General features: G+C 52.0%; 1 protein-coding gene and 4 non-coding genes across 5 annotated transcripts; 1 reads left to right on the top strand and 4 right to left on the bottom strand.

Moving 5' to 3' along the window:
* Nucleotides 1–160: 160 nt before the first annotated feature.
* On the top strand, nt 161–11,487 carry PPA1 (inorganic pyrophosphatase 1). The gene is made up of 11 exons (XM_069863824.1): nt 161–268; nt 746–810; nt 3,540–3,593; nt 4,113–4,232; nt 5,895–5,981; nt 6,293–6,419; nt 7,180–7,307; nt 8,510–8,595; nt 8,819–8,888; nt 9,997–10,036; nt 11,271–11,487. Exons 1-11 carry the CDS (start codon nt 205–207, stop codon nt 11,300–11,302), a joined length of 873 nt encoding a protein of 290 aa, XP_069719925.1. The 5' UTR covers nt 161–204; the 3' UTR covers nt 11,303–11,487.
* Nucleotides 11,488–12,694: 1,207 nt separating this feature from the next.
* Nucleotides 12,695–12,813, bottom strand: LOC138724421 (5S ribosomal RNA). Its single transcript, XR_011338051.1, has one exon. It is a non-coding gene; the product is annotated as a 5S ribosomal RNA (ribosomal RNA).
* A 783-nt stretch (nt 12,814–13,596) lies between these two features.
* On the bottom strand, nt 13,597–13,715 carry LOC138724395 (5S ribosomal RNA). Its single transcript, XR_011338026.1, has one exon. It is a non-coding gene; the product is annotated as a 5S ribosomal RNA (ribosomal RNA).
* A 2,557-nt stretch (nt 13,716–16,272) lies between these two features.
* Nucleotides 16,273–16,391, bottom strand: LOC138724397 (5S ribosomal RNA). The gene has a single exon (XR_011338027.1). It is a non-coding gene; the product is annotated as a 5S ribosomal RNA (ribosomal RNA).
* Nucleotides 16,392–17,172: 781 nt separating this feature from the next.
* Nucleotides 17,173–17,291, bottom strand: LOC138724398 (5S ribosomal RNA). Its single transcript, XR_011338028.1, has one exon. It is a non-coding gene; the product is annotated as a 5S ribosomal RNA (ribosomal RNA).
* Nucleotides 17,292–18,416: the final 1,125 nt, after the last annotated feature.

Consider the following 18,416-nt stretch of genomic DNA (forward strand, 5'->3'; position numbering starts at 1 on the left):
TAAAGGCGCGTCCCCTCTTATGGCCTCCCTGTTTCTTAGACCGCGCCACGTGGAGCTGAGGCCCCGCCCCGCGGCGCGCGGGAGCGCGCCCCCGCGCCGCGAGGGGCGGGGTTAAGGGCGCGAAAATCTCCGCGCATGCGCAGAGCCCGCCCGGCTCCCGCGTGCGTTGTCAGAGGAGCCGCGGGGTTTGGGGGGGGCGCGGCGATGGCCGCGTACGGGGTGGAGGAGCGAGCGGCTCCCAACAGCCTGGAGTACCGGCTCTTCTTCAGTGAGTGCCCGCCGAGGCCCTCGGGCTCCTCCCTCCGTCTCCCTCCTTCCCCTCTCTTCTTTTCGGCCCCCTCCCTCCTTTCCCCCCTCTTCCTCCCTCCTTTCCCCCCTCTTCCTCCTTTCCCTCTCTTCTCCCCTTCCTCCCTCCTCTTCTCCCCTTCCTCCCTCCGCTTCTCCCCTTCCTCCCTCCTCTTCTCCCCTTCCTCCCTCCTCTTCTCCCCTTCCTCCCTGCTTTCCCTCCTCTTCCTCCCTCCTTCCCCCCCTCTTCTCCCCTTCCTCCTTCCCCCTCTCTTCTCCCCTTCCTCCCTCCTTCCCCTTCTCTTCTCCCCTTCCTCCCTCCTTTCCCTCCTCATGCTCCTGACCTGGAGAGGGTTAGGAGGGGCTGAGCTCCCCTAGAAATGCTGGAGGAGCCCCCACCTGGACTGAGGTGCCCCCTTCCACCTCAGGCTGGGCCTGACTCGCTCCCCTTGCCTTGCAGAGGATGCCGCCGGTCGCTACATCTCCCCTTTCCACGATATCCCAATCTATGCAGACGCCAGCAAGGTAAGAAGGGAGAGGGGACACCGAGCCGGGGGCTGGGGTGGCCTCATTGACGTGGGGCCGGTGGCAGGAGCAGGAGCTCTGAGTGTCGCTATTCTGTTGGTTCTGGGTGAGCGCCGTCCTGAGAGCCTGAAATTCCCAAGGGAGCCTCCCAAATCCTCACGCTGCTTCTTGGTGGAAGCATCACCAGATCTGGCAAAGGATGGGTGGCCTTTTCTCCCAGTCTCAGCCTTGGGTGGAGTGATGCAGGGGAGGGGAACGGGTGATCTCATTCTTGTGTTCGGATACGAGTGGTTGTCTTGAACTTGCCCGTGAGATCACATGAAAGCATTTTTTTTGCTTAAACAAATCAGTTTTCTCTTTAGCCAAATATCTGCATCCACTCCTATGGAGATACACGCTTGCTGCGCGATATTTCAAGCGTGGGTTTTGACTGCAGGAAGGCCACTTTATGCCTGCAGTACAACCAGCCACTGAACAGAAGGTGAGGATGTTAAATTCTTGCTGTAGCAGCTCCTGGGCATCCCTTGCAGCTGGGAAACCCACCTCATGCAGTGATACGGGGCTCTTCCATCGTTCAGGCAGCCAGAGGTTAGTCCAAGTGGGCTGTTCTGAATCCCCGGCTCTAGGAAGCCAAAACAGCCGTGCTTCAGTTCTCACTGAAGGCTTTTTCAGTGGTAACTCAGGCTCTCTGACCGTGTTCCTCACTTTTGTAGCTCATTTCTTGCAGCAAATACTACAAAGCTGTGCAGCTTGAGGATTGTAGTGGCTGAACTGTTCTAAGGGGCAAGTCAGAGAGGGGTGCAATTTGGAGGCAGAGGATGGTTATAGGAAAAGAAGAAAGTGTGCAGAATGGAGAGTGGACCTGATAAAAAGTAGCTGCTTAGCTTCAGGGTGTGAGTCTTGTCAGAAAGTGCTTTGGGAAGTCTGAGGCAGCTTTTGCCTGCTTGGGAGAGAGAAAACTGATTGCAATTGCCAAGCGTAGTGGTGAGGCAGTTTCTGTGGCCGACTGGGAAAGCCGTTTTTAAAAGCAAGTGTCTGGGGAATAACTCGAATGAGGAAAATCCACATAATACTCCGCTTTGCTGGCACTCAGAACAGAGGAGGAAGGAGCAAGGGAGAGAGTATAGGGGTGAGGAGGGTTTCTGCAGGCTGTTAATGATTAACAAGGGAAACCGGGCCACTGGTCTGCCTGCAGGCACTTAGTGTCGCTCACCAGCATCCCTGTGCCAAGTCATTAAGAGAAGCAAGTTATCACTGAAGGTCGCCAGTCCTGAAGTTACCTAGCAGAGGTGATCACACCAGTCCTCTTTCTGTTGCTAGAGTGCCTCTCAGCAGAGATTTTACTCATTACTTGGCAGGTTCATTACCAGCTATGGTAGGGAGCCCACCCTGGAGCAAAAGGTTGTGTTACTCTGTCTGGGCTCCTTAATCTTTATCCTTAGACTTCTAAGACACTGAGAGGATTGCAGGGTGGTTTTTTTCAGTCTGGGGCTGAGATGAACTGACCTTATCTGTACCTGTGTGTCTTGGCATTGTGAAGGAATGACCTTGGGCTACCTGCTGGCTATGTTACACCAAGGCAAATCTGTCAGTTGGACTGTGGGAAAAACAATGAGCCCCTAAGTCATCTTTCCTTGTCTGCAAAGCCATAAGCGCCCTGCCCAGCCAGTTCAGATTGCCTTATTCCTTTCCTCGAGTTACTTATAAGTAAAACCTGTATAGACCTTTTTACATTTGCAAATGAGGAACGACCCCATGCAAGCAAGGGACTGTAATAGACTTGTGTTAGGGAAGGGTGTGGGCAAAGTCAATGATGTAACAGCGCTCCTTGTGCAATAGCAATCTAATTATGGTGCAATACAGGTGCGAGGGATTTTGCAATGCTAATACCACTTAACCTGGCGATTAGAAACCTTGTCGATGTCAGGGAGCAAGGTTTGACTCCTTGTGAAATCTTTGCCGTAATCTCTTCAAACAGAAAATGTTAAGGTTCAAGCATGGCAAAGCTTGTTTTCTTAAGGAGGAGACTCTGACATTGAACTCAAGAGTCCTCCTAGACCAGCTGGAGTCAACGGGAGATGTTTTCAAGTGTCACCTGTAAACTAGATACTGCAAGATGTGGTTCTCCCCCACGTTTATCATAGCACCATGCCCCCAACAAGGTCTGTCAGCTTGGAGGGCGAAGCTCAGGCACATCTCCCTACTTCTGGGCAGACTAGAATATTTGCCAGTGATGTTCTTGGTCACTCAGGATAGTATGTAGATACCCACATTACTAGAAAGACAGCTTACTCCTGTAACTCGTCTCTTCTAAATTGCCAGGATGGCTCTTGCAGTAGCACTAAGCAATGTAATCAATACGCCCAAAACCTGATTTTGTTATGCCCAGGGTAGTTAGTGCACAGCTGCCTTCCATTCATTTAAACCTGTTGTTCTGTAACCTAGAAACATGATGGAGTTCGTCTTGGATGGCATCTTGTGGAGAATGCTTGGGTAACCTCAGTCTGGCTCTTGCTGGTGTCTGTCATGGGATTCGGCTCTGAGTGATGACGTGTGACTGACTGGACTATGGGACTTCTACCAGCTGTGTCAAAACCGGCGCTAATAAAAATGGGGGAAAAAAGTTACAGTTTTTGTGCTAACTGTCTGGCTTTTGTACTCTCTTATGCGTGTTCTCTACTCTAAAGCATGGCTTAAGATTTCATTCACTGATACTTTGCTTTCTTCAGAATGTGTTCAACATGGTTGTGGAAGTACCTCGGTGGACAAACGCTAAAATGGAGGTAACTACGCTGCAGTTCCTACCTAAAGTGCTTGAACCGATTCAGCTCTTAATGTTTGACTTTGCTGATCCTCTCCTCACCTCCACGTCCTGAAGCAGAGTGGGTCCCTAAATGGCACAAAAATAATTCAGCCCAAATAAATAAGGCCTGTCAAAACCTACCACACTGCAGCCATCCTGTCAAAGAAGCTCTCTAGATGTAGTTCTAGCTTCTCTTGTAAATACTTGCTTAATAGTAGAGGCATTTGTAAGGAGGCTAAGACTTGCAGAACTTGGAATAATTTAGTGTTCTTCTGCGGCTTCTGGTTAAAGCAGTGTCTTGTGTCTTCTGACATTTGTAACTCTGCTGAAAATTGTATCCCAGGAGATGGCAGTGCAGAAGGAAATGGAGTTGTTCTATATCTACTGTCAGCTTTGGGGTCAGCTCCTGGTCACTTGGCTTGTCCATTAGCAGCCAACTTCAAAGGAAAATCAGTTGGGTTTTCTGAGAGCAGAGAGATTTATGTAACTTTTCTTTCAGATTGCAACAAAGGATCCCTTAAACCCAATTAAGCAAGATGTGAAGAAAGGAAAACTGCGCTATGTAGCGAACGTGTTTCCCCATAAGGGTTATATCTGGAATTACGGCGCTATCCCACAGGTACTGTAACTTGTCTCAGTGGCTCGTCCTTTCTGGTGGGGAGAAGGGAGGATGCCTGTCTGTCTGGCTGCCACCAAATTAACAAGCAAGGTTGGCTGAAAGTCTCATCTGGAACACAGCATTTGCTGCTGCGTGTATAATCTTGCCAATGAAGAGAAGCTGTCAAGAAGGCAGGGATGGTTCCCAGCAGGAATCTCCAGAGGCTGAAGCTTCACGGAAGATTCTTGTTGCAGTGAATTAGCTGTTTATTTTAGACTTTGGATATGGACAATGACAACCTGAATAGATCCAAAGTTTGTATCTTTGTATCTTTCCCATTTCTCCCCCTCTTTTTGTTCATGTCCTAAAACACACGGCTAGACCAATGTTTGGACCTGCTGGGTGGTTGATCTCAGGGCTGGATGTGAGAAGGGTACTCGGCAGTTCAGAGACTGCGTGAGGCAGATGTCCGCAGCTGCACCAGCACACTTTTGCTCAAACAGAGACATCTGGCAAGGGGTACACCAACAGATGGTGACACTTGGGCACATGCTCTTAATGGGCTAGAGGCCGCTGGGTAAAAGGGAGCTTTGGGCAAGGCTGTTTGCCTCTGGTGTTCTCCGAGGTTTGAGTTTCCTTTAGAGAAATAAATCGCTAGTGACAATTCACAGGAAAACACGCTGAGTTTTGTGATTCTAGTCTTGATGGCAGTGCATGTTGAGTGTTTTCACCAAGTGGCTTAAGACTGCTTCAAAGTTGAATTATTTCCTGCTTGGATGGATTCTGGAGTGAGTTTCTTTGTACAGAATTACGGCTTTTGAAGCCTTTGCTCAGATCACAGATATTCATGCATGGAGGGCAAGGGACTGAATGTAACACTTTGTTGTAGAGAAGTGCAATAACGATTGTGCAGAATCCTTCAGCACCACACAGGTTTCACTACATCTTCCTGAGTGCTCTGGATTCATCGCGAGGGTTTGACTGCACTAGTTGTGTCCTGGCATGCAGAGGTTTGGGAATAGCATTCCTTCTTTTTATAGCTCAACAACCCTAGAGGTAGATGCTCCTTCTGATGCAAGTGGGCGCAGTGTCCTTTCACTCCCGATCAGAAGCATGTTTTAAGCAGCTATTATTTTTAGAGGTATAGCTCAAATGCCCGCTGGAGTCCTGTCCTCCAACTTGCACTCACACGCTGCTTCAGGTAGGATGAACTGGGATACTGGGTAGCACAGGGTGTGGGACTCCATGTTCTTGTTGCTGCTCTAGGGTAACAGGGTGTCTTTAATTGCTGAATTGAAAGGAAACAATACACCCTGTCTGGCTTCTCTCTATGTTGGAATGTTATCTGGAGTTCAGGAAACCTCTGTTAAGAAATGAATAGGGAGGGGAAGAGGCAGGCAGCCAAAGCAGTGAGTGTTCTTTATAGATGTGAACTTCACCTTTATGCAGCTGTGGAACAGAGGAGGAAGCCTGGGAAGTTGTTGAAAAAAAGGTTGTCAGTGGGAGGGAGCAGCTTACCCTTGGCAAGATAAGACCTTTTAACTTGGATTCGAACCATTTGCAGGCCCAAGTGAAATAGTAGCAGTAACAGTAGTAACAAATACAGACCTGAAAGCAAGCGTGAAGTGGGCAACCGCATGCCTGAAGTAAACCTGCTTTTTATTTCCTCCTGAAATTTTGCAGACTTGGGAAGACCCAGGTCACAAAGATGAAAATACTGGCTGCTGTGGAGATAACGATCCGATTGATGTGTGCGAAATTGGAAGCAAGGTAATGCATTCTAAAGGGTAACTGCCTTTTGGAACATGTAATTAATGTCTCTGAAGACAATCATCTAGAGACATTATTCAGTTCCTGCCTCCTCTGCCTCAAGGATGTGCTGTTTTCCTCTGCTGCCTCTGGAGACAGTTGATGAGATCCTACAGCACAAGCCTTGTGAGCCAAGGCTTTTGAACTGCTGATAAGCAATAGCCAGTTTTGTGGTACCTGACTGCCTGCTGAACTCTCGCAGCCTGCGCAGTGTCCTGTTGTGCATTCCTTGGAGGCATCAGTACAGGCAACAAGGGTCTTTTTCTTCACAGGTCTGCTCTCGAGGAGAAGTCATCAAAGTGAAGGTGCTGGGCACACTGGCACTGATTGATGAGGGAGAGACAGACTGGAAGGTAATTGCTATCAATGTTGAAGACCCTGAATCAGACAACTATAACGGTAAGTTACAGGAGGGAGGAGCAGCGCGGTACTTTCCATTCTCCATTGAGAGCCTGAAGGAAATTTTCAAGTCAGGACATGAGCGTCTTACTTCTATGCTGCAGTATTCATAGAATCATAGAATGGTTTGAGTTGGAAGGGAGCTTAAAGATCACCTAATTCTAACACCCAGGGATGCGTCCCACTAGACCAGGCTGCTGGAAGCCCCATCCAACCTGGCCTGGAACACCTCCAGGGATGGGGCATCCACAGCTTCCCTGGGCAACCTGGGCCAGGGCCTCACCACCCTCATCATGAAGAATTTCCTCCTAATGTCTAGTCTAAATCTTCCCCTCTCCAATTTAAAGCCATTCCCCCTTGTCCTGTCACTACATGCCTTTTTGTATCAGATGTGATATTGGAAGGACAGTAGAACAGGATGATATCAAGCCTATACCAAAACGTTTTACTGTGGTTTATCCCAAATTGTCAGTCCTCTGCACAGCCTGGAGCCTTGAAGAAGAGGAGTGGAAGGAAAGGAATTGTCCGGGAAGTCTCTAGCCAAAGCTGTTTAAATGTTTCCAAGCTGCTGGGGGCAAGGGGATATACCCCTAAGATGAAACACTTCCTTTCCTGTGCAGAGTATCAGCTTTCTGTCTTTACTGTAACCTTTCTGAAATGTTGCTAAGGCTGTTTGGGGAGGGGCAGCTCAGAAGAGCCGGGTCGTAACTAGGTAACTCCTGTTCCTGGATCCTGCTAAGAAACCTTTTCTCCCTCCTAGATATTGACGATGTCAGAAGGATGAAACCTGGATACTTAGAAGCTACAGTGGACTGGTTCAGAAGATACAAAGTACCTGATGGAAAGCCAGAAAACCAGTTTGCTTTCAATGGCGAATTTAAAGACAAAGTAAGCTGGTCTTTCCTCTTTACTGTAAGCTTGCGAAGGCACGCTGTCAAAAACTGAACTTGGGGTGCCTGGGGACGAGAATGAGTAGTTGCTGAGAGAATGGCTTTTTACAGGGCTGCTGATAGCTGACTTCATTCTTCCTGCTGTGTTTCCAGCCTGCCGCTTGCAGAAGTAGTAGGAGAAAAAGCATAGGGTAATCACTCAGCAGCTGCTGGATATTATCAGTCTGTCTTCTAGATGACATTCATGTGGGATCGCTTCAGGGCTGGGAGCCTCTCTGTCAGAACCAGGATGGAAAACACTAGGTTTATTTGCTCCTGTTCTGGAGCAGAGGGTGTTTGACATGAGCCTTTGCCTCCCTTGCTCACTGGCCTTGTTACACTGCAGCCTGATGCAAGTCGAAGTTAGCTCAGGAGCTGTAAAGAGCATGTAAGGCTGGATGGGCTGGGATGTGTCACTGCCCCACAAGATAGGTGAAACCAGAATCAAGGCCAAGGTGGAAAACAAGGATAGAGAACCTTGCATGTGTTCCTGCAGTGTTTTGTTTGGCTGTGTGCGGTATCAAACCCCGATATTGCTTACCAGTGTTCACGCTAACAAATAATTGCGTGAGCTTCCTTCTCCAGCTGACAGGTTAATGCTTGAGTGTATGCTAGTTGCTTTTTGGTTTTTTTAAGGCAAATAGCTGTGATATGCGTGGAAACACATTCATTTTCAAATAGTTGCAAAGCTAGATTAGATGCATATTTCTTCCTTTTGATCTGCGCGGCAGCTGAATGGTTTGCCTGGAGTTGAAAAAGCTCACAAATAGGTTGGCGTCAGCTAACTGCTGGAGACAAACTGAGCAGGAGGAGTAGCAGCATAGTGGAGGTGCTCTCATAATACAGCACTGGCCAGAGACTAGAATATCTGTGCTCTGTTTCTTTTGGCCTCAAGCTCCCTAGGTGACCTTGGCATATCCTCCCATCTTGAAAGGAAAACAATTCATATTGTAAAATCCCTGTTGCTTCAGCTGTGGAGCATGGGAAGGTTGCTGTTGTTCCCGAAAGGCACGGTAATGGAATAGGTCTCTCCGAGTCCCTTCCAGAGCCAGAATAAAATCAGCCTATAAATACTGGCCTCTCATTCAATGTAACTGATGATCTGGAGAAGGTGGTCTAGTGCTTACGCAAAACCCTGTTTGTTCTCATCTTCAACTTTAGGATTTTGCTGTGAATGTCATCAAATGTACTCATGAACACTGGAAAGCTTTAATAGCGAAGAAAACTGACGGAGGGGAGATCAACTGGTAGGTTAATGCTTGTAGTACTAGACATGTCCTTTCCCCTAAAAAAATAACCCTGCAACTTCCTTTCCTGACGGGTGTCGTGCTTTCTGTCAGCTGCTGGGTGTCTCTGCAGGCCTTCCCCTTCGACTTGGCAACTGTAACAATGATTCTTGGTATTCCATTATTTAATACTCTGGGGAAAGACTTGGCTTTCACATTCTCACAAGCAGCCTTTCTCTTCTAGCACAAACCTGACGGTGTCTGACAGCCCTTTCTGCTGTAGTCAAGAGTGTGCAAAAGCTACTGTGGAAGCAGTAAGTACAAATCTGACTGTCCTACCCTCAGCTTCAGCGTTGGGCAAAAGGGTAATGATTTGTGCAGTACCATAAATTGTCCTCTCTGGGTGAATAATGCATTGTATGCTCAGAATTTTTTGGATGACTGAACACAGCGCCTGTTTCTGGTTAAATAAGATGGAGGTGGAAGCACCCAATATGCCTCCAGAGGCTTCTCCTTGCCCTTAGTCACCTGAGGGATGAAATCCAAAACAGTTTCTGTGAAGGACTAAACTTCAGACCATAGCTTGGGTGTCAGCTGTTCTGAGTGTTTACATATTTGGCCTTCCACGACCTTCACAGCCCAGGGCATACTTTGCAAAGAGAAAGTCTAATTTCTGAAAGCCTTGCAGCCAGGGACCTTGCAGCCTTTGCAAGGAAAGGCTCAAAGTTCCCAGTGTGGTACTCAGTCCAGTTTCAGGACTTTCAGGCATCTCCCTGGGCTTGTGAAGTACTGTTGTTGGCGACTCGAAAGGTAGTGGAGGAATGTGACAGGAGAATCAAAACACAACTGTTGCCTCAGTGTATGTAAGTGTGGGTGGAAGCCAGAGCTCCTCCATAGCCTTGGAGAGACTTCTAAAGCCATTGCCTTGCTTTTAAAATTGCTTCTGTCCTCTAGTAGTATCGGAATTACTTTGAAAGTGTAACTCTCACAGAGGACGCGTCACCACCTGGGAACCCTTGTCTGTCTTTCATTGTTAAGGTGAAAGTGTTTCAGATAAGGACTCAAAAAACTTGGCATTATAGGTTTGAAAAGAGCATGCTGCCTGTGGCTGTGTAGATGCTGGAGTGGCAGCTGCTTGTGGTGAGAAGCAGGTGGCACTGCAGCCTGTGCTTAGAGCAGAGCAGTGCCTCTGGCATGTAAGAACAAATGTGGAAGGAGGAGGCCATGGGAATGACAGTACTTGGGCTGCAGGTGAGCTTGTTTACTCACTCACAGCCAACTAACACTAAAAAACTCCTGCTGCTTAGATCTTAAATGTGCTCAGTGAAGACTCGTGCAGCTCTAAGTGATGTCTGGTGAGCTTCAGGTGTAGCATCAATGTCAGTTAACAGCAGCTGCCTGCTAATGCACTTCTCATTTCAGGCTCCACCGTGTAAAGCTGCCAACCCAATCCCACCTGAAGGTAAGTCTCAAAGCCCTTGTTTACATCCAGGTACTGAGTGGAGACCTCAAAGGAATTCTCAGTAGGAAGATGAGGGCCTTAACTGATTGCTGGGGGTGGCTGTAGCACTAGGAGAAATGAAGGGCTTTGGTGGACCTAATTTGAATCATAGAAACATAGAATTACCAGCTTGGAAAAGACCTCTGAGATCATTGAGTCCAACCATACCTAGTCTGCCACTAAACCATATCCTTCAGTACTTCATCTACCTGTCTTTTAAACACCTCTAGAGATGGTGTCTCAGCCACCTCCCTGGGCAGCCTCTGCCAGAGCCTGATAACCCTTTGGGTGACTTGGGTCAGTGAGGCTGTTTAATTGCTGTGAATAACTTCTATTGTTGCCTTATTTCCTTGTTTGGGTATGTTAGGCGGGTGAATGTATGGGTAAGAAGGAGACTTGAGGTACCATAGTTTGCTCCAGAAGAGATGAGAGTTGCAGCAGGTCCTGAAAGAAGAGCGAACGCTGCAGAGCACAGAAGGGAGAGAGGGGTTTCATTAGGTTATGCAAAGAGGGGTTCTGTCAATAGCCTCAATGCAGGTGAGCTGAGGAAGGGAATTACTCCAGCCTCTGCAAAGCAGAAATCAGTCACAGGTTAGGTGCTTCAGCTGCTGCTAAACTTGCTGACCAGAGAACTGTCACCACACAAGAGTCCACTGAGAGCTGGGAGTGAGCCTTTTGATGCCTGTGGACACAGTTGTGTAAGGAAACAAGGGCTGTGCAAGGAATCCTCACGTCAGTGCAAGGTTGCAAAGGGTATCTTGCATGCTGACTGGATATTGCTGTAGAAGGGCAGCCATGAGCTACTGCTGGTGTATAAAACCCACAGCTGTATGGTGGAGGGAGGAGGTTGGTCTCTTCCACTCTCTTCAGGGGTAATAAACCTCTGAAGATAGTAGTGATGTCCTCGGTGTGGGCATGGGAGTTGGAGGTAAAATGAATTTGCCTCCCTGAGCTGGCTGAGCCTGAGGGGACCAGGGCCAGCTCTGCCTTGCTGTGCACACCTGCACTAAGTCATGTGTAGAGTGAGGGTGACTGCTTCAAGAAAACAAATACCTGTTGGATGTGGGGTGGAGCTCTCGAAGGAGCAGGAGGAAGCCCTGGTGTTGGAGGTGATAAATGCTGTGCACTGTGACAATGTAAGAAGAGGGTGACTAACAGAGGGCTAAGCCCCATGTTATTTTTCTGCCCCATACAGTTGACAAGTGGTTCTATTACCAAAAGAACTGACGAGGGGTAGTGAGGCAGATGTGCTCTCCTTATGCACCAACCCATCCAGGTTCTGCGCAGAGGTGACAAGAACGCAGTCCTAACTCTTGTGCTGGAGGGCTGTGCTCCAGCTCTCCCCGACGGTAGATGCCATATGTGATGTGTAACTGTTGTAGCCATAATAAAACTGCATTCCAACAGTGGAACTGTGTACGTGAGCATATAGAGGGGGCATGTGTTAGTGGGCAAGATCCTCGAGTCGTCACGCTCCCTCACCACACACTCCCATGCTGCCTGCCAGCGGAGGGGCTGTATGTGCCAGAGTGGTGGCAACGTCCATGAGCTGCGGCCAGGGCGCCATGAGAACACCAGCTCCAGCTGCCCCCTGCAATGCAGGGCAAGCGGGGAGTGAGAGCAGCCCCTGGGGGCAAGGGCAGCCATTGTCCCATGTCCCTGGCTGCACCACCCCCAGGCACCAACGGCAGGTGCACCCAGCACCCTTGAAACAGGCGAAATGCCTGCTCCCTGCCTGCCATGTGGCCTGGGCGGCTGTGCACATGGCAGAAACCTGGCAGTACAGCTCAGAGGCCTTCCTGTACCTGAAGGGATCCACGCAGCCCACCTGGGAAGGGACTTTGGAGAAGTACATAAGCCTTGTCCTCATCCTTTGTTGTCACAGTTGTTCCCTTTGCAGCCAAGAAGAACCAAATATTCTCCCTGTTAATATTCTCCTATTGTTAATGTCTTTATAGAAACACTTTCTGTTATCTGAGCTCTAGTGGGACTCTAGCCCTCCTGATTTTGAATCTGCACCATCTCGCTTCCTCCCTGTAGTCCAGCCGAGACACCTGCCCCTCCATCCAAAGTTCATAGACATTCCTCTTCTTCTTCAAGTCCCTCACGATTTCCTTGCTCAACCAAGTGGGCTTTTTTTCCCCGCTGACACCTCTTGAGGAACACGGGGACGGCCTGACAGACTTGGGCTTCTTGAGCCGGGAAAACACCAGGCTCCCGGGACACATTCAGCACAGAGGCCTTCCCGTGCCTAAGGGCTCCGCGCAACCCACCTGGGCAGGGACTTGGCAGAAAGGTGTGGACTGAGAGGACGAGGGGCAATGCCGACAAATTGGAGAGGGGAACATTTCAACTAGACTGAAGGAGGAAGCTCTTCCCAAGCAGGCTTTGGAGGGGCCCTGCAACAGCTTGCTCAGAGAAGCCCCATTCACCCCTGCAAGTGGTCGACGCCAGGCTGGACGGGGCTTGGAGCAGCCTGCTCTGGTGGGAGGGGGCCCTGCGGAGAATGCGGGCAACGACACCCTCCCTGCGCACCTCTCTTCCCAGGCTCCACAAAAAGGGGGGACAGAGCAGCACAGCGCAGCCCTCCAAATGCTGCCCCCCTCCAAGGAGGGCAAAAGCCTACAGCACCCGGTATTCCCAGGCGGTCTCCCATCCAAGTACTAACCGGGCCCGACCCTGCTTAGCTGCCGAGATCGGACGAGATTGGGCGTTCTCAGGGTGGTGTGGCCGTAGGCACCCGCTGCCTCCCAGCACCCGCAGCCTCTCCCGCACGACACGCCTCGCTCACACCGCAACACACACACTGCACACCCCCCAACACTAACACAACACACACACAACACAAACACCTAACGCAACGCACTCAACACACACACCCCACACACAAACAGCCCCAAACACCTCACAACACACACACACCACCACACGCCCTACGACAAACTCACCCCACAACACAACACCTCCCCCTCACCCCCCTCACCACCACCACCACCAAACACCACCCACAGCAGCCTGGCCTCCAGCACACAAACAAACGCACCCCAGGGACACCCAACGGCCTCTCACCCACGCCTCCACACTGCTCAGGAGGCACCTCAAACCCTCTCTTCACTTTTCGCACCCTCGCCACCACAAAGCCTTGACAGGGGGTGCGGCGCCTCCAGACAAGCCCAACGCCGCCACTGCAGCCCCGTTCCCGGCAGGAGTCGGTGACGCAAACGGGCTTCCTCAGCCCACACCAAAGGAGCCTGGCCGAAAGGAGACCTTAGCGCTCTCTACAACTCCCCGACAGGCAGGAGGCTCCAGCCAGGCGCCCCTTGCTCTCTTCTCCCCAGGGACGCCACACAGGACAAGAGGCAACGGCCTCAAGTAGCACCACGCAACCTTCCGAAAAAATCTCTTCACCCAAAGGGCTCTCGGGCACTGCAACCGGCCGCCCAGGGAGCCGGCCGACTCCGCATCCCTGCACGCAGCCCAAACCAAGGATTAGCCACCGCCACGCTCGGCCCAGGAGCAAAAGCCTACAGCACCCGGTATTCCCAGGCGGTCTCCCATCCAAGTACTAACCAGGCCCGACCCTGCTTAGCTGCCGAGATCGGACGAGATCGGGCGTTCTCAGGGTGGTGTGGCCGTAGGCACCTGCTGCCTCCCAGCACCCGCAGCCTCTCCCGCACAACACGCCTCGCTCACACCGCAACACACAGCACCTCCTCACGCCTACACACACAACACGCTGCCCCTACACCTACCACTACCCACTCCCACACAACAACACAACACGCAAAACAACAACAAAACACAAACACCAGCTTGGAAAAGACCCCCACCACCAGCATCTCCAACCATTCCTATCTGCCCCTAAACCTTGCCCCAAGGCACCTCAGCCACCTCTCCTAAACACCTCCAGGGACGGCCACTCAACCACCTCCCTGGGGAGCCTCTTCCACCCTCCAATCACCCTTTCTTTCAAACATTTTGTTCTCATCTCCAGTCTCAACCTCCCCAGGCAGAGCTTGAGGCCGTTCCCCCTCCTCCCGTCCCCTGACGCTTGCCAGAAGAGGCCAGCTCACTCCCCTCTACAACCTCCTTTCAGGTAGTTGTAGAGAGCAGGAAGGTCTCCCCTCAGCCTCCTCTTCTCCAGGCTAATCAACCCCAGTTCCCTCAGACGCTCCTCGGAAGACTTGTTCTCCAGACACTTCACCAGCTTCATCGCTCTTCCCTGCACACGCTCCAGAGCCTCAACATCACTCTTGCGGTGAGGGGCCCAGAACTGAACACAGTGTTCAAGGAGCGGTCTCACCAGTGCCGAGTACAGGGGGAGAAGAACCTCCCTGGGCCTGCTGGTCACACCGTTTCTGATACAAGCCAACCTGACATTGGCCTTCTTGGCCACCTGGGCCACTGCTGGCTCATGTTCAGTTGCTGTCAACCAACACACCCAGGTCCTTCTCCTCCAGGCAGCTTTCTAGACAGTCTTCTCCTAGTCTGTACCTGCACACGGTTGTTGTGCCCCAAGTGCAGGACCCGGCCTTTGGCTGCGTTAAACCTCATCCCAGTGGTCTCAGCCCAGCAGTCCAGCCTGTTCAGATCCCTTTGAACAGCCTCCCTACCCTCCAGCAGATCCACGCGTCCACCCAGCTTAGTGTCATCCGCAAACTTACTTAGGGTGTGTTCAATCCCTTCCTCCAGGTCATTGATAAAGACACTGAACAGGGCTGGAACCAGCACTCAGCCCTGGGGACACCACTTGGAACTGGCCTCCAGCTGGAGTTAACTCCATTTCCCACCACTCTCTGGGCCCGGCCATCCAACCACTTCTCCACCCAGGAGAGTGCCTGTCCAGTCCACAGGCTGACAGTTTCCAAAGCAGAACACTACGAGAAACCGTGTCAAAGGCTTTACTCGACTCCAAGAAGACCACATCCACAGCCTTTCCCTCATCCGCTAGTCGGGTCACTTGGTCATAGAAGGCAATCAGGTTAGTTTGGCAAGACCTGCCTTTCAGGAACCCGTGTTGACTGGGCCTGATCACCCGCTTCCCACGCGTGTGCTTCATGATAGCACTCAAGATCACCTGCTCCATGACTTACCCCGGCACTGAGGTCAGACTGACAGGCCTGTAGTTTCCTGGGTCCTCCCTGGGACCCTTCTTGTCCACGGGCGCAACATCAGCCTCCAGTCCGGTGGAACTGCCCCGGTCAGCCAGGACCGCTGGAAGAAGATGGAAAGCGCTTTGGCAAGCACGTCCGCCAGCTCCCTCAAGACTCTCAGACAGCTCCCATCCGGCCCCATAGACCTCTGCATGTCTAGCTGGGCAAGCAAGTCTCTGACCACCTCCTCTTGGGTCATCACAGCTTTGTTCTGCTCCTCTAGCTCCTGGGGATGTACACACAGGGAAAGCTTGCCTTCCTATTAACGACTGAGGCAAAGAAGGCATTAAGTACTTCAGCCATGTCCTCATCCTTTGTTGTCACAGTTGTTCCCTTTGCAGCCAAGAAGGACCAAATATTCTCCCTGTTAATATCTTTATAGAAACATTTTCTGTTATCTGACCTCTAGTGGGACTCTAGCCCTCCTGATTTTGAATCTGCACCATCTCGCTTCCTCCCTGTAGTCCAGCCGAGACACCTGCCCCTCCATCCAAAGTTCATAGACATTCCTCTTCTTCTTCAAGTCCCTCACGATTTCCTTGCTCAACCAAGCGGGCTTTTTTTCCCCGCTGACACCTCTTGAGGAACACGGGGACGGCCTGACAGACTTGGGCTTCTTGAGCCGGGAAAACACCAGGCTCCCGGGACACATTCAGCACAGAGGCCTTCCCATGCCTGAAGGGCTCCGCGCAACCCACCTGGGCAGGGACTTGGCAGAAAGGTGTGGACTGAGAGGACGAGGGGCAATGCCGACAAATTGGAGAGGGGAACATTTCAACTAGACTGAAGGAGGAAGCTCTTCCCAAGCAGGCTTTGGAGGGGCCCTGCAACAGCTTGCTCAGAGAAGCCCCATCCACCCCTGCAAGTGGTCGACGCCAGGCTGGACGGGGCTTGGAGCAGCCTGCTCTGGTGGGAGGGGGCCCTGCGGAGAATGCGGGCAACGACACCCTCCCTGCGCACCTCTCTTCCCAGGCTCCACAAAAAGGGGGGACAGAGCAGCACAGCGCAGCCCTCCAAATGCTGCCCCCCTCCAAGGAGGGCAAAAGCCTACAGCACCCGGTATTCCCAGGCGGTCTCCCATCCAAGTACTAACCGGGCCCGACCCTGCTTAGCTGCCGAGATCGGACGAGATCGGGCGTTCTCAGGGTGGTGTGGCCGTAGGCACCCGCTGCCTCCCAGCACCCGCAGCCTCTCCTGCACGACACGCCTCGCTCACTCCACAGCGCACACACTCACTGCACACACCCCAACACTAACACAACACACACACAACACAAACACCTAACGCAACGCACTCAACACACACACCCCACACACAAACAGCCCCAAACACCTCACAACACACACACACCACCACACGCCCTACGACAAACTCACCCCACAACACAACACCTCCCCCTCACCCCCCTCACCACCACCAAACACCACCCACAGCAGCCTGGCCTCCAGCACACAAACAAACGCACCCCAGGGACACCCAACGGCCTCTCACCCACGCCTCCACACTGCTCAGGAGGCACCTCAAATCCTCTCTCCACTTTTCGCACCCTCGCCACCACAAAGCCTTGACAGGGGGTGCGGCGCCTCCAGACAAGCCCAACGCCGCCACTGCAGCCCCGTTCCCGGCAGGAGTCGGTGACGCAAACGGGCTTCCTCAGCCCACACCAAAGGAGCCTGGCCGAAAGGAGACCTTAGCGCTCTCTACAACTCCCCGACAGGCAGGAGGCTCCAGCCAGGCGCCCCTTGCTCTCTTCTCCCCAGGGACGCCACACAGGACAAGAGGCAACGGCCTCAAGTAGCACCACGCAACCTTCCGAAAAAATCTCTTCACCCAAAGGGCTCTCGGGCACTGCAACCGGCCGCCCAGGGAGCTGGCCGACTCCGCATCCCTGCACGCAGCTCAAACCAAGGATTAGCCACCGCCACGCTCGGCCCAGGAGCAAAAGCCTACAGCACCCGGTATTCCCAGGCGGTCTCCCATCCAAGTACTAACCGGGCCCGACCCTGCTTAGCTGCCGAGATCGGACGAGATCGGGCGTTCTCAGGGTGGTGTGGCCGTAGGCACCCACTGCCTCCCAGCACCCGCAGCCTCTCCTGCACAATACACCTCGCGTGCTCCACAATGCACACACACACTAAATACCCCACCAACACTAACACAACACAGACCCGACACAAACACACAAAACACACAGCACACAGCACACACACCCGCCAACAGAAACAATAAACAACCCCAAACACCTCACAACACACACCCACGCCCACACGCCCTACGAGAAACACACCCTAGAACACAACACCTCACCACCCCAACATATCTCCTGGCCCCAAAGCTTCTTCTTTGCTGAGCCAAGGAGAGGAGAGAGGCCAGGTGGAGGGCTGGTGGCCACTCCATATCGGTGGCTGTAACCAAGCCCATCTGTGCAGCAAGAAGTAGGGGAGAATTGGCCATTATGTCTCTGTCACCTGTTTGCCTATCAGGATGACCAAACTGGCCCATGGTCACCAGCCCTCTGCTTGATGATTTGTGAATAGGAATACTATGAGTTTTTTGTGATTAAACATCCTGATGAATGACCCCGAGTTCTCTGGATTCGTACACATTGGTGGGGGTTGCACTGCAATCCACTGTCTGCTACCGTGGGGGCCACTGACAAAAGGTAAAGGAGATGGGCCGACTGGCACCTCAGATGTTATCACTCCAGAGTGGACTACAAGAGAATGAGGGGAGCAAGCACTAATCCAGCACCACAGCGTTTCACTCACAGCAGCTTTGAGGAAACATCTGAAGACTGCTTCTTCAGCAGCATCCAGCGGCAGGATGCTGAGTCCTGCGGTGGGGTGGACATTTGAGGCGGCGGGGCGCTTCCCTGAACCAGGAAAATCCCAGAAAAAAGCAGGCGGAGGCGCGCAGCGCTGGGCTCCTGACGCCCAGCAACGGACGGTCCTGCGCATGCGGCCTACAACAAACACCCCCCCCAACACAACAACTCACCCTCACCACTCACACCAATCCCAAACACCATCCACAACAGAATCACAGAATCACAAAATAACCAGGTTGGAAGAGACCCACCGGATCATCGAGTCCAACCGTTCCCATCAAACACTAACCCATGTCCCTCAGCACCTCATCCACCCGTGCCTTAAACACCTCCAGGGAAAGGACTCAACCACCTCCCTGG

Source organism: Phaenicophaeus curvirostris, chromosome 9, assembly GCF_032191515.1.
Source record: "Phaenicophaeus curvirostris isolate KB17595 chromosome 9, BPBGC_Pcur_1.0, whole genome shotgun sequence".
NCBI lineage: Eukaryota > Metazoa > Chordata > Aves > Cuculiformes > Cuculidae > Phaenicophaeus > Phaenicophaeus curvirostris.